The following is a 14,979-nucleotide window of genomic DNA, read 5'->3' on the forward strand; positions in this document are numbered from 1 at the left end:
GCAGTGAGGCCCATACCCTGATCACCTCTCCACTCTGGACTGTGGGTGGAGAACAGAGCTCCCTAGGGACCCTCTTGTCCACCTGGGGACAGTGCCTGGGTCCCTTGGGTCTGCTCACAGGTATGGCAGGGGTGGTCATTAAGGTGAATGCAATGTGCAGGTGGACCCAGGTCCGAAGCAAGTGGAGTGGCAGCAATTCCATGGCAACAGGGGTGATGGGTGAGCAATGGGACCCCAGACACATGCACCAAATGCCAATCAGGTTCAAACATAGACCCAACACGTGAAGGCGGCAGCAAGCTCTTTGTGTAATAAATATTGCAAAGTGCACTTGATTGCCCTTTTGTTTTTTCAAGTCAAATATAACCAACGTCCCAGACCCTGTTCTCTGCATTCAGCATAATGAAGCTGTTGGTATCAGCAGAACACCTGCAGCCAATCACATACAAGACCCTGTCCCACCAGCCAGCCAATCACCATCCTTTTCCAGTTTAAGCAGCCAATTCGGCCTCTTCACATTCCTAAAAAATGACCTAAATAAAGCACCAGAGCTCGGACAACTTCCTGGGAAGCCAGATACCGAGGCGCAAATTTTTAAAAAAATTAGAGTCAGAAATAAAAATAAAAGGTTTCCGTTGGTCAAGATTTAAAAATAAAAAGGTTTCTTCCTGCAGCCAATCATGAGTCCGTCCCTTTAAGCCCACCGTAAATGCATTGCTGGTGTCCCCTGGGGCGCCAGCCCGGCAGTGGCCAGGCTGGGGGGGGGGCGGGGGAGGGAGGAGGGACGGTGGTCGCTGCCACTCGGCGGGAGCCACACAGTTCGCCTGGCCCTTGACAGCTCCCAGGGCGTCCCGAGGGGCTCGAAGCGGCTACTGCCTCCGGTCCTCTGTCTCTGACCTGGAGAAGGCCGTCACCACGTCCTCTGCACCTGCAGACAGGGACAAGAGTCGCTGATGGACGATCGGGACAAAGAGGGGGGCTGCAGGGCCTCCCCAGCCCTCTGTACCGCCCACTGCCTTCGAGGGGCTGCAGGGAGCCGCCTCCCCTCTGGTCTTCCTTGCAGCCTGGCTGGGGCACACGGCCCCCGCCCCCCATGGGGCTGCAGGGGGAGGCTCAGAGGCCACTAAAAGGCTGCATAGCAGGAAGAAGCCTGGATAAGGACGCAGGCTTCAGCCCTGGAGCACTGATCCATTCCACCCAGACCCCTTGCTCCAGGTTCACCGAAGCCCCGGCTCCTGGGAACCTCCTCTATCTCCTCCCATCTCCAGGCTGACCCTGTGGAGGCTTGTGCCTGGTGGTTTTTCATAGCCACTCTTTGCAACAGCTTGTCCTCTGCCCAAACCCAAACACCTGTTCCAGGAGCGTGGTCAGGCCCCCTTCTGGCCTGCTGGCTGCCAGACTCTCAGACAGACAATGCGGGAGACCCTTATCAGTACTTGTCTTAATCCTGAATTGGAGATTCCGGTCCAAGCACTCATGAAATCCCCGCCTTTGTCCTGTTTCCGTAAGACAGGCTCTGACAGGGCTCTGACACAGAGCCAGGCAGGGTATCCAGAGGAGGAAGGAGCTGGAGAGGCTAAGCCACCCGCACCCAGAATGAGCCACCAGGAGGGCAGGGCAGCCCAGCTGTGGCACGTGAGCAAGGGGAGTCCACCCGGCCTCCCTGCGCTGGGTTCCTTTGCTAAAGGGTAGTTCTGCATCCTGCCCCTGACCACAACATCTGCCCAGGGCCTTCTGAACAAACTTCTGGGCTGCACTACAGGAGGAATTCTCTGGGGAGGGGGCCACTGGAACAGCAGGGTCAGGAGAGGCCACCCAAGGGTGGGCTGGTGTGGGCAGTGCCCAGTGGGCTGGCTTTGGGGTGGTGCTACAGAAGGGGGGCTCTGAGCGCAGGGTGTGACATCACAGAGCCACACCTTCATCTGGCAAGGCAGAAGGGCATGCCAAGGGGACCTGCCTGTCACCCACCCACCCTGCTCCCGCCTTCTCTTGCACAGCGTGGGTTCCTGAAAAGAAAATGAGGCTTAGGGCCAGGGATTTAGCTCAGTGGTTTTGCTACCTGCTGCGAAAGTGCAAGGACCCAAGTTCAAGCCCCGGTACCAAAAAAAAAAAAAAAGATTTAAAAAAATAAACTAAGAAAATGAGGCTTCTGCGAAGGACCTCGGGGCTTCTGGTGCTTAGGAGGAGCCCCCTTATTGAGAAGCCCGACAAATGCTCCCTGTCTTCCCAGGGACATTCTGTTCTCGCCCAGGCCTGGAGCACACAGCAGCGCTACAGGTGGCATCGTCCTGGCAATGCAAACTGATTCCATCACGCAGCTCCAGCTAAGCTGCTCACCTATGATGCCCACCTCCCCCAGGGCTGGCTCCCTGGGCATGCAACTGAGGGGGCAACAGGCAACAGCAACCAGTGGTGTCAGCAGAAGATGCCTTGGTGGCAATCACTGGTTCCTGGAGGCCTCATGCCTCACAGGCTTTCCCTTGGGGACCTGGGGACTGTGGGGTTCTGCAGGGAGCTGCAGGCACGGAAATAGCATGGGTGCCCTGGAGGAAGTGGAGCAGCAGGGGAAGGGGCCTAGGGCCAGAATTCCAGCTCCTCCGCCAATGGCCGTCCTGCTCTGGAAGGAGGGCAGACGGGGAGGTCACCCTCTTGAGACTGAATGGGGACTGTGATGACCACTTGACAGGACACTGAAGCAAAAGCTTTGCAGCAGTCCCTGGTCTGCCACCATGCTGCCAGGCCAGGAACCGCCCAGCTACAGCCCGGTGCTGCCCCAGGAGACTCACCATTTCCAGCGCAACCACAGGGAGCCTTGCTCTAGGGACAGATGGGCCACAAGCTCTTCCAGACTCTCTTGGATGCAGACTCCCCCCCACCCCCACTGGGGGGGAACTCAGGACCTTGTGCTTGCCAGGCAGGCCGCAGCACCACTGATACATCCCCAGCCCTTGGGTTTTTTGTGTTTTTTTTGAGACAAGGTCTTGCTATATAGCTCAGGCTGGTCTTGAACTCACTATGTGGTCCACAGGCTGCCCTCAAACCTATGGCAATCCTCCTGGCTCAGCCTCTGGAGCCCTGGAATTACAAGTGTGCACTACCACCTCACTCAGTTTTTTTTTTTTTTTTCTGAGATAAGGTTCTGAGTAGTTGGGACTACAGTGCTCACTACCACACCCGGCTCACTTTCACCATTTCTATTCAATATTTTTGTTTTGTTTTGTTTTTCAGTGCTGGGAATGGAACCCAGGGCCTTACACATCCTAGGCAAGCGCTCATCACTGAGCTACATCCCTGGCCTTATACGGCTTTGAAGGTTTGATGTTGGGCAATAAGGCAAGAAAAAGAAGTAAAGGGCATCGAGAATACAGAAGAAAAAGTAAAACTGTACTTGTAGAGGACATGACCTTGTATGTAGAAAATTCTAAGGAATTTGCTAAAAAAGTACAGTATTAAAACTCATAAATTAAAGTTGCAGGGTACAACATCAATGTACAAAACCCAACTGTGTTTCTATATACTAGTAAAGAATAATCTGAAATGAAATTAAGGCAGTAATTCCACTTGTATTAGCATTAATAATGAAGTCCTTAGGAATATATTTAACAAAGTGCAAAATCTGTACTCTGAAAAGTACAAAATATTGTTGAAAGAAATTCAGCACAATCCCTTCAAAATCCCACATATGCTTCTTTGGTAGAAATTGATAAACTGACCCTAAAATTCATACGGAAATGAGGGACCCAAAATAACCAAAATGACCTCGAAATTGAAGGACAAAGTCAGACTCATTTCCTGGTTTCAAAACAGCTACAGTGGACAATACTGGGGGTCCTGACAAGACAGGCAAGGAGGTGGGAGGGGCGAGACGGAGTTCAGAAATACCCCCCCACACCCCTGTTTACAGTTAGCTGATTTTTTTTGGGGGGGGGGATGTTAGCTGATTTTTGACAAGAGCACTGAGACAGTGATCAGGAAAGAACTGAAGAGAAGACGCTGGGACAATGGGACATTCACATGCAAAACATGACATGGAACCCTCACCTGAAGCACCAAATATCAAAATTGGCTCAAAATGGATCGATGATCTCAATACAAAAGTAAAGCTACAAGAATCTTAGAAGAGGGACAGGCATTTAGCCCAGTGGTCCCAACGCCTTCCTCACAAGTGCAAGGCCCCAAGTTCAATCCCCGGTACCAAAAAAAAAAAAAAAGTCTTAGAAGAAAGCACAGGAATTGATTTTCATGACCGGCATGCTTTGGATCTTCTATGGCCCCCAGCTGATGGTGCCGTGGGGAATGGTAGGACCTTTAGAAGGTAGGGCCTAGTAGCCAGATGTGGTGGCACAGCCATAGAATCCCAGAATTCTGGGAGGCTGAGGCAGGAGGATCTCAAGTTTGAATCTGGACCTCAGCAGGATGAAGCAGCTTGGTGAGACACAGCAGAGGGAGGACCCGGAACCAGACCCAGATCCAGTCCCACACCTTGAATGCTGCCAGGGACTGGGGTATGCCTTCCCTGCGGAAATGACTGGCCTGCCCGTCCTCTAGAATACCAAGCCTCATCAGGCCTCCTGGCAGAAACCAGACCAATCCACCTGTCACTATCAGCATGGAACCGAGACTCAGGATTTCAAAACATCCCAGGATTCTGGGAGGCTGAGGCAGGAGAGTCGTAAGTTCAAACCCAGCCTGGGCAACTTAGTGACTTAGCGAGACCCTGTCTCAAAATAAAAGGGCTGGGGACATAGGTCAGTACAAAGGCTCTGGCCCTGGCACTAATCCCTATCACTGAAAACAAATCACCAAAGCAGCCAGGGACACCTTGTAGGCAATTCAGCACAGAACTCAGAGCACCACCTGGGAGGCCTGTCCCTTCTCCCTGTCCCCGTGGCTCAGCCACCTGGACAGCTGGGCTCTCTGAGCCAAGGAGGGCGCCCACCAGCCTCCCACCCCACACCAGTGCCAGCCTGGCCCCTTGAATAGAGCCAGTCAAGTGATGGGGAGAGAAAAATGCCAAACATCCAGGGGCTTAGAGAGGGAAGCTGGTGGGAGGCGCAGACGGCAGACAATGGGGTCACTGGCCTGTGCCCCGCTGGGCATGAACCCCTGCATTGTACCAGTGGCAGGGAGGCTGCAGTAATATGCAGGAGCAGTGTCGCTGGGACAGAGGGCCCAAGTTTGCAGAGGCCTCTGGGTGCCTGAGGCTCACGGTCCGGTGGGACCTCACTGGAGGAAAGGGGGGGGAAGCGGGTGTGGTGCCCCATGCCTGTAATCTCAGCACTTGGGAAGCTGAGGCAGGAGGATCATTCTTAGTTCCGAGGGCAGCCTGGGCTACAAAGCAAGACCCTGTCTCAAAAAATGGGGAAAAGGGCAGGGTCCCAGGAGTGGCACTGGGCATGAATGGGCACCCACAGGACCTGGTTTGGAGCCAAGAGGGCCTCTGAGCCAACCTGCGTGACCACACGCCCTGCTCTGCCACCCGAAGTCCTCACCCCACTCTGGCCAGGGTGAGACTTGTTGCCTGCTGCCCCGGGGCCTCACACCTGCCTTGGGGTACACAAGAGGAACAGGAAGGCTCAGAAGCCCATCCTCCACACCCACCGCGGATAGAAGGAACCCCCTGGCCTGGACCGTGGGTTCAGCCACCAGGGCCAGGAGTTGACTTTGGCCAAGTGCTTTCGGCCAGGCCTGTGCCAACCACACTGGGAGGGGACACCAGCTGCCCCTCACCAGGTGTCCCGGGCTTCCTGCACAATCACAGCACCCACTTGAGCTCCTCGTCCTGCCTGTGTGCTATGGGCACCTGCTACCTGCTGCCACTGCAGCAACAGCCCTGCCACTGGCCCCACCACCGGCCCCGTGGAACCACTGCCTGGAAAACCAGGTCCCAGCTGGTCCTCAGGGGGCAGGGCTGGGCGCCACCCCACGCTGGGTCCTCCCAGTCAACCCAACACTCACGGGCAGCAGGCACTGTTTCCAGCAGTGCAGAGCCGGAGCAGGCGCTCTGTACATTTCCCACCTCCCCAGGGCCCAGGGGATGGCTTTTCCCCAGAAACAGCACCACACTTTGGTTGCCATGGCAACGGCAACAGCAGCCATTGATTCACTGCAGTCTCAGCAGCTCAAGGCTCAGCAGCACCCACTGGGCCCAGGCTGAAAACCACTGTCCCAAGCCTGCCAGGTGGAGTGGGGACACCAGCCAGCTGCGAACAGGCCTGGGGCCTCCCTTGCTCCCACAGGTAGGTACCAAAGCCCAGAAACATGCACCTGGGCCCCGGCAGCCCTGACTGCTGGTTTACCCATGGTAACCTGGCTTCAGTTTACTCATCTGTGAAAGATCATGACCAGCATCTACGCCAGCATCTACGCCAGTGGTGTAACTCGCCGAAGGACCTCAGTGTCAGCGTAATGTGTCCCCCACACCCTCTCTGCACTCTGTGCTCCCACACGAGGACTCCTGCCCATGCTTCTGTTTCCCCAAACACAAGCTCTCCAGGACCAGAGTGTGCAATGGGACAGAAGAGGAAGTGCAGGCCCCTCCAGGCCCCTCCAGGCCTCTCCCTTCATTACCTAAAGTCCTGGCATTTCCTCAAACTTCAGACCCTGAGTATCACAATCACTTTGGGAGCTTTTTTGTTTTGGGAGATGGGGTCTTGCTATGTTGTCTAAATTGGCCTTGAGCTTTTGTGCTCAAGTAATCCTCCTGCCTCAGCCTCCCAAGTACCTGGGATTACAGGTGCTATCTCACCTGCTTTGGGTGCTTGTTTAAAATGAAGATTTACACGGGTGAGGTGTAATGCCTGTAATCCCAGCACTCGGGAGGCTGAGGCAGAATTGCCAGGACCAGCCTGGGCTACATAGTGAGTTCAAGGCCAGCCTAACTACCTAGTAAGACCCTGTCAAAAAAATAAAATAAAATGCAAATTTCAAGGCTCACTTGGCAGGCATTCTGATTCAGTGGGGTCGGGTCGGGGTAGGGCACAGAGCCTGCATTTTAAGCATGTGTCTGGTGACTCTGGTGTGATGATCTATGGAGACCCTGAAGCTATGGGCTGTCCTTGACTTCCACCCCAGCCCTGAGCTGCCCGCCATCCTCGCTCAAGGTGCTGAGAGAGCTGCTGGGCTCAGGTGTAGCTCAATGGTAGAGAGCCTGAGTGGGGAGGGGGGGTGCCTGGGTTCCATCCCCAGGGAAGGGAGGGAGGGAAGAGAGAGGGAGGAGAAGGAGGAAGGGAGAGAAGAGGGGACAAAGAGGGAGGAGGGAGAGAGGAGAGGGAGATCTGTCCCCACTGCCTTACCTGAGTCTTGGCCCCTTGGCCCCAAGGTCCCCACACCCAGCCTGCTCTCCTGGTGGCCCAATTCCCTCCCCTGTGCTCACCCACGCTCACAGAACTTCTATCTGCCCCTCCAGGCTCCCATCCCCACGGCCCCGGACACCCACGGGGACCTCTGCTCCACGCACCCGCCCCACCGCCTCCTGCCTAGCTGCCAGCTGCTCAGACCAAGTGCTGTGCTGCCTGCTGTCCCGTCACCCGCTTCCACCCCTTCACCACAGGGTCAATGCCACAGGTCCATGTCACCCGACATCCCTATAGCTGTCCCTAACCGCTGCCCTGGAACCTTTCTCCTTCGCTTGCTTCCAGCTCTACTGGGAGCTCGGAATAAACCCATGCAGAGCTGGCTGCTTCTCCGGCCACCTAGGGATACCCAGGGAACGCACAGGACTGGGCCAGGCTCGGGCCTCCCTGGGCTGTAGGGCCCTCTCCTGTCTGTCTACAACTCGAGTTTGCAGGGCTCCTGGGCCCAGTGCAAGCAGCCCCTCCCCTGCGCCGAGCTCCTGGGCACACGGATGCAGGATGAAACTGCCCCTCAGCATGGGGAGCCAGCAGGTGAGGGGCTGTGAGGGACGTCCAGTCTTGTGGGCACTCCTCCTAGGATCTGCACAGCAGCACTGGCATGCGGTGACAAGGGTCGGGGGCCCCCAGTGGAGCCAGGCCCAGAGTGCTAACTCCACTGCCTGCCCCCCTCAGCACGTCCTTGCTCCTTCTTGTGGTGTTTTCCTTTTCTCCTTGACACAAGTCCTGCCCCAAACCCCGCTGCAGCTGCGACTCTGCTCCGTTCCCTTATTAGGTCACAGGTAATTGTTGCCGAGGTGGTGATTAAGGTTGGAAAGACTGACTCCCAGCGCTGCGCCTGGGTCTCCTGGGCTGAGCGTGACAGCGCAGAGCCTGCTTACGCCTGGGCCTCCGGGAGGAGCTGGGGAGCCACGGGCGGGAGACCCAGAGGACGAGCACGGCATAGGGCCGCCAGTGGAGCCACGCAGAGCCACACGAGGCCGTGCACCCGGAAGAGTCCCTGTCTACAAGGCTCCTGACAGAGGGCAACAGCTCCAGAGCTGGAGCCAGGAGCTCCCCCGCCCGGGCCGGAGGGTCAGGAAAGGCTTCACACAGGGAGTGGAGGCAGAGTGGGCGGGCAATGGGGCGGGCAGTGGGGCGGGGACACAGAACTCTCCGCAACGGCAGCTTCCGGTCAGAGGGCTGCTCCCACCTGGGGTGCTGCGGAGTCAGCCGGGAGGTGCTGGGCAGGTGCTGCCCTCTGCCCCAGCACGGGTCTCCTAACAACTCCCCAGGGTGGCCCTGGGGCCAAGCCCTGCTCAGGGCTCTCTCCAGCAAACCCCAAACCAGCAGCCTCAGCTCCCACAGGGGAAGCCGCCAGGGCCTGAGCCAGGTGCTGGCCACACAGCGGGGAGACTGTCCCCGGAGGTCTCGTGGAGACAGGACGACTGGACAGAGGCTATTATGGTAGACAGCTAAGCTAGTTAGAAAATACTATAAGGCAGTGAGGCTAGGCCTGGCCCTCAGCACAGAAGAGAATGGCCTGAGGCTCATTCTCTAAAAGCCAGGCTTCAAGAAAAGGAGGATGCCTACAACCACGTACTTCCTCTGGGGAGGAGCAGCAGTGACTGATATTCCAAATAGCCATCAACCACCTAGGGGGGACCAAGACCTTAACCCCTCCCTCCCAGGAAAGGTCCTGGACCCCTCCCTGCCTGTAAATCCGTGTTGCTTGCTACTACGAGACTAGCTTCCCCATTTGATCCCAATTTAATCAATGTTACCTAATGACTATACTTGCAATCTTACTGGTTGAGCAGTTTTGTCCCACCTCATGCCCACCTTGTGCTTCCCCACTGGATCAATATTACCTAACGGACTGTACATGTAATCTTACTAGTTGACTGTAGTTTTGTCCCACCTTGAACCCGCCTCACCTCGTGGCTTTGCTCAATAAAATACCCTGGAGAAGTGGGGGTCGGCAGACAACTCACTTTCCAGGTCCCCTTCTGTCTCTCTCAGACAAAAGCTATCTTTCAATAAATTCTTCCTACTCTTTTTTTTTTTTTTTTGGTACGGGGGATCGAACTTGGGTCCTTGCACTTGCACAGCAGGCAGTGAAACCACTGAGCTAAATCCTCGGCCCAATTCTTCCTACTCTTAACCTCTGCTGTTCCTAGAATTCATTCTTTGATTTTGGAGAATGTGAACTTGACACATTCAGACATCTAGCAGGTTGGGAGTTATATTTCCCTTATATTATTTGGAGGCCCATATATCCTATGCCCTGTATCACTCTTGACAGGCCTGGGACTCACTGCTACCATGCAGCTCCCAGGGGCAAGAAGAAGGGCAGGCTGGACATGCTAACATGCGCCCATAATCCCAACACTCTGAGGCAGGAGGATCTCGGAGACTTCGAGGCCAGCCAGGGGTACATAGTGAGTTCAAGGGCAGCCTGACCTACAGGCACAGCCTCAAAAAAAAAGTGGGGGCAGCCTGTAGCCACTCCTGGATGCGCCTTGGAGTGACTCCTTCGGATTTCTATACCAGGTGCCTGCCTCACCCAGGGCCCAGCTGACTGCTCTGGGGCCTGGAGCTTCCTAACCCTCAGAGTTGGTTCTTACTTGAACGTGGCCTTGAGACAGCACCTATGTCACAGGGCCAAGGTGGAACTCACAGGGTAACCCTGGGTGTTACCAGGTCCCCCAGGAAGAGCTTAGGTCATTACTGTGATTAACAGCAGAAAGGAGAACCAGAGACCCGACAGGGAGGGACTGGTCAATGAATTACAGAACAGCCCAAGGTGGCTGCTTATTCTGCAACTGCTAAAATGTTTTCTTAGAAATTGTTTAGGAGACAGTAAAATTATTCTAAATAAGAAAATGGATGCTAGGGCCGGGGATTTAGCTCAGTGGTTTTGGCGCCTGCCTCGAAAGTGCCAGGTCCCGAGTTCAATCCCCGGTACCAAAAGAAAAAAAAAAAAAAAGCTAGAAGAAAATGGATGCTAAAATCAGTGTTAAAATATTTATGCTGTAAGGGCTGGGGATTTAGCTCAGTGGTGCCATGCCTGGCTCACAAGGCCAAGTTTCTGAGTTTGATACCCGGTACCAAAATAAAAAAATTTATGCTGTATAAGCTGCATAAGTTTTGTGAATATGCATCATCATGTACACATTAAAGCAATTAAACAATTTTAAAATATATATTTATGCCGCAGAGATTCACCTTTAACATGCATGCTTTTTATTTTTAGACAGAGTCTCACTGTGTAGTTCAAAATGGCCTTGAACTCACTGCAATCCTCCTGCCTCAGCCTCCCCAGTACTGGTATTACATTATGCCTGGCCAACACCCACATTTTTCTCTTTTTTTTTTCTGTACTGGTGAATGACCCTAGGGGCTTGTTAAGCTATATCCTCAGCCCTTTTTAAATTTTTAATTAATTAACTAATTTTATTTTTTACTTAAATTCTTTTATTGGTACATTTTAGGTATACAATACATTTACATTTATCTTTGGGTGCTTGTACCTGTACATGATATATCTTGGTTCTTATTTTTTCCCCATTACCTGTGTGCCCTTCCCTATTTACATACTTTGTTTCCATTTTCTTTTCTTTTCTCATAATTTTTCCTTTCCATTCTTTCCTTTCCCCATCTCCTCCCACCATCCCTACCCCTTTGGATAATTTTTTATTTTAAGACAGGATCTCTTATCATGCCCCAACTAGCCTTGAGCTTGAAATCCTCCTACCTCAGCCTCCCACAGAGCTGGAATTACAGGTGTGTGCCACAAAACCCAGCTCAATATGCATGTTTTTAAAAGGCCACTGGGGGACCTGGGATTTAGCTCAGTGGTTTTGCCACCTGCTGCGCAAGTGCAAGGACCCGAGTTCGATACCCCATACCAAAAAAAAGAACACTAAAAGGCTGATGGGAGTTGAGGATGGTGGTACATGCTTGTAATCCCATCAATTCAGCTGGGGATTTAGCTCAGTGGTTCTGGCGCCTGCCTCAAAAGTGCAAGGTATGGAGTTCAATCCCTGGTACAAAAAAAAAAAAAAATTCCCAGCTACTCAGGAGGCTGAGTGAAGAGGATCACAATTTTGAGGCCAGCCTGAGCAACTTAGTGGAAATTTAACTCAAAATAAAATTTAGCTTGGCATGGTGGTGCACACCTATAATTCCAGCACTTGGAGACTGAGGCAGGAGGATTGCTGCAAGTTCCAGGTCAGCTTGGGCTACATAGTGAATTAATTCAAGGTCAGCCTGAACTATATAGCATGATCCTGTCTCAAAAGAAAAAAAACTAGGCTGGGGATGTAGCTCAGCCGTGCAGCACTTGCCTAGCATGCTCGAGGCCCTTGTTCAATCTTTGGCATTGGGAAAAAAAAACCCCGCTGGGAAATTGAAGAAAAGGCTAATCACGGTTATAGCAGTGCAACAGGAGTTGTCAATCCTGTAAGCCTCTCTACTGTTTTCCACAGACTGAGGATTACTTTAGAGCTGGGAAACCACCCATAGTGGTCCTGGAGGAGGGGACTGGCCCTCCCTGCCACAGCCAGCCCTTCTCCCAGGACGCCTCTGTGCACACTGGTCCTGGTTCCACACTGGGCCTGCGCGGCTGTGGGAGGGGGCTCGGGCCAGGCCCCTGGTGCCAAAGGGAGGAAACATGCAGCCTGAGGGAGGGCCAAGGCCACCCCAGCTGTGAGTGGGATGGGTGGCCTGGGGCTCACTCTCCAGACAGCAGGGAGCCCCTGCAATTCTAAGTGGAGGGAAATTGCTGGTGTCCCCAAGCTTCAAGTCACCCCAGGCTTGGCCTTTGGGTCAGGAGAAAAGTCCGGCCAGAGGGTCTCTCATTTGAAAGTGCTGACCCTGAGCTGTCTGCTAAAGCTGCAGGGACACAGCTGACCTCGCTGAGAGGGACTGGGGGTGAAGGAGAGGAGGACAGCGGCACAAGGAGGCTGAAGGGGAAGGGCGGGGAAGGGAATGGGGTCCCGGGAAGGGAATGGGGTCCAGGGAAGGAAGGGGAGGAGCCTGTCATTAGTGGCCTCAGCCGGCACAGGCCAGGCAGCCTGAGAGCAGTGAGGTCCCTGGTAGCATGGGGAGCCCTAAGTCAGGCTCCTCCAGGGCTGGGCGGCAGCCCTAGGGTATAAGTGCCTGTGGGCCTAAAGGTGGTGCCCAGGCCCCCAAGGGACAAAGCTGAGCGCAGTTCCACGGCTGGGGCTGCTCAGGGCTTCCTAGGGGCCCAAAGTGAGTGGCAGGAGGCGGCGGCCAGCAAAACAGCCTGTCATCTGCTGACAGATGGCGCCACCTGCTGGGCACAGGGTGGTCACACCAGGCCTATGGGCACCAGGCTGGCTCCCTGCCAGTACACTACCCCCCAGACACGCGGATCTGGGCTCCAACACCTGGGTAGGGCCCGTGCCACTGACAGCACAACACCCTGGGCACCGGCTGAGGCTGGCTCCACCAGGGGAGAGGGTGGCAGGTTCGAATTTGGCCCCATGGCGTGGGCAGCACTGCAGGCTCCTGGCATTTGGCATGCGAGCCCTCCAGGGAGAGACGAGACTGCAGTTTCAGGGTTGTGTTTGTTTGTGGCATCTTTAGGCACACAGAGAAAGTAACAGAGCTGGACACAGCAGTGCACACATATAGGCCCAGCTACTCAAGAGGTCAAGGCAGGTGGATCCCTTCAGCCTAGGAGTTTGAGACCAGCCTGGGCAACACAGTGAGACACTGTCTCTAAATAAAATAAATAATTTAAAAAATATAAATAAAAATGCTGACATTGCTGGCACATCCCTGTAATCCCAACTCTCTGTGGGGCTGAGGCAGAAGGATCACAAATTCAAGCCCAGCCTGGGCAACCTCAAAAGGCTCTGCTCAAAATATAAAAATAAAATAAAATTAAGAAAGGGCTGCAGATGGAGCTCTATGTGGAACCCTGGGTTCCATCCCCAGTATAACAACAAAGAAAAAAAAGCAAAGAAAGAAAAAAGGAAGGAAAGAAGAAAGGAAAAAGGGAGGGAGGAAAGGAGAGGAGAGGAGAGGAAAAAAGAGAGGAGAACTGGGTGTGGTGGTGGATGCTTGTAATCAATAGCCAGGAGGCTGAGGCAGGAGGAACCTGAGTTTGAGGCCAGCCTGAGCTGCACAGTGACCTTGTCTCAAAAGCCAAAAGAGAAGAAAAGAAGAGAACTGAAGTCCTAGGAGGCTCTTCCAAGCACAGCCACCCTCTCTGCCCCAGACACGGGAATCCTCCAGGTCTGCCACTCCACCCTGAGCAGAGGTGACCGTCCCCAGGTGGGGGGCAGGGTGCAGAAGCCCCAGCCACACCTTGGTCCCTCTGCCCAGACAGAAGTGTCTGCACACTGCACCCCTTGGGGGCCCCGTCCACACCCATCTGGGCCTGCTGGCCAGGTCCACCGCAAGGTGCATTCACTGCGCTCTTCCTGGAGCACAGAGGAGCTCATCTGCATGCTCTGTGCTGATTCAGATCCCTGTCAATGCTTTCAAGGGCTGGGCGTGGCTCTGCTGGAGCATCTGCAAGTCCCCAGGTGTGTGCCCAGCACTGCAATGCAAACTTCCCCGTGCTACAAAACCAACGTCTGGACAGCATAGAAAAGCTCACTTTCTAAGATGCCGTGACATGCGAAGTGGAGGTTCCTGACAGGCCCACCCTTCAAAGGCACCTAGTGGGCTGGGGGTTCCAGCCCCAGTGCCACACAAAGTTTTCTTTATATTAACAGCTGGTGCATATTTCATCAGCTTTTTGTTTTTTGTTTTTTGAGACAGGGGCTTGCAATTTTTCCCAGGCTGGCCTCACACTTTTGGTGATACTCCTGCCTCAGCCTCTTGACTGCTAGGATTACATGTGTGTGCCACACCTGGCCGTGGCCAGCTTCCCTGTCCATACACTGTGAGTGTGTGTGGCAGGGGACTCGCTGTGGTGCTGTGTGACTTATTTTCATTCTTTCTGGGTCAGGCCAAAGGAGCGTCTCCCCACCTGGTTGGCTCAGGTGATGGAGACCAGCTGGGGAGGAAGCTGAGTCCCCAGGGGACTCAGCAAAGCCACCACGGTGAGTGCTGTCCAGGGAGCCACCTGAGCCGCCTGCCAGCGCCCTGGGAGGTTTCTGCTGAGCTGGGTGCCCGGGCTGGGTCACACCCAGGGTCCCGCCTGGGGACCAGCCCTGGTGCCAGGTGGAGCCAGGATACCAGGAGAACCAGGGCAGCACAGCATGCACCACCCACACTCCGGGGCTCGGGGATGGGACACATGTCTGGACACGCCACGGCCAGAGTATTTTATGCTTATAATTCCAACAAAGTATAAAGAGAGTAACAGAAAGGACTACATGGAGAGTCTGGTCAGAATACTGGGCTACAAAGTCTGGCATAGTGGGGCACACTTGTAATCCTGGCTCTCTGGAGGCTGAGGCAGGAGGATCACCTGGGCTATGTAGTGAGTTGCAGGCCAGCTTGAACTACATAGCAAGACCCTATCTCAAAAAACAAAAACAAAATAAGACTACCAGCCCCAGGGTCAAGATCAGCCTTCCAGAGAGGGAGAGCAGCCTGGGTGGTGACAGAGGACAGGGCTGCATGAGCAAGGGCCATGACAACTTATGGTAGTAACCGGAAGTGA

General features: G+C 54.3%; 1 protein-coding gene across 5 annotated transcripts in view; it reads right to left on the bottom strand.

Annotated features, from left to right (window-relative positions):
* Nucleotides 1-288: 288 nt before the first annotated feature.
* Ctnnbip1 (catenin beta interacting protein 1) overlaps nucleotides 289-14,979 on the bottom strand; it is a 43,379-nt gene continuing 28,688 nt past the window's right edge. For all 5 annotated transcript variants that reach the window (XM_087214623.1, XM_087214622.1, XM_087214621.1 and 2 more), the window contains one exon: nucleotides 289-928. In XM_087214623.1, coding sequence (XP_087070749.1) covers nucleotides 870-928 — 59 coding nt within the window. In that variant the 3' untranslated portion in view covers nucleotides 289-869. The remainder of the gene's footprint in view (nucleotides 929-14,979) is intronic.

The sequence above is a fragment of the Heterocephalus glaber genome, unplaced genomic scaffold, assembly GCF_053883595.1.
Source record: "Heterocephalus glaber isolate CG9 unplaced genomic scaffold, H.glaber_assembly_v1.0 deba00001447, whole genome shotgun sequence".
Classification (NCBI taxonomy): domain Eukaryota; kingdom Metazoa; phylum Chordata; class Mammalia; order Rodentia; family Bathyergidae; genus Heterocephalus; species Heterocephalus glaber.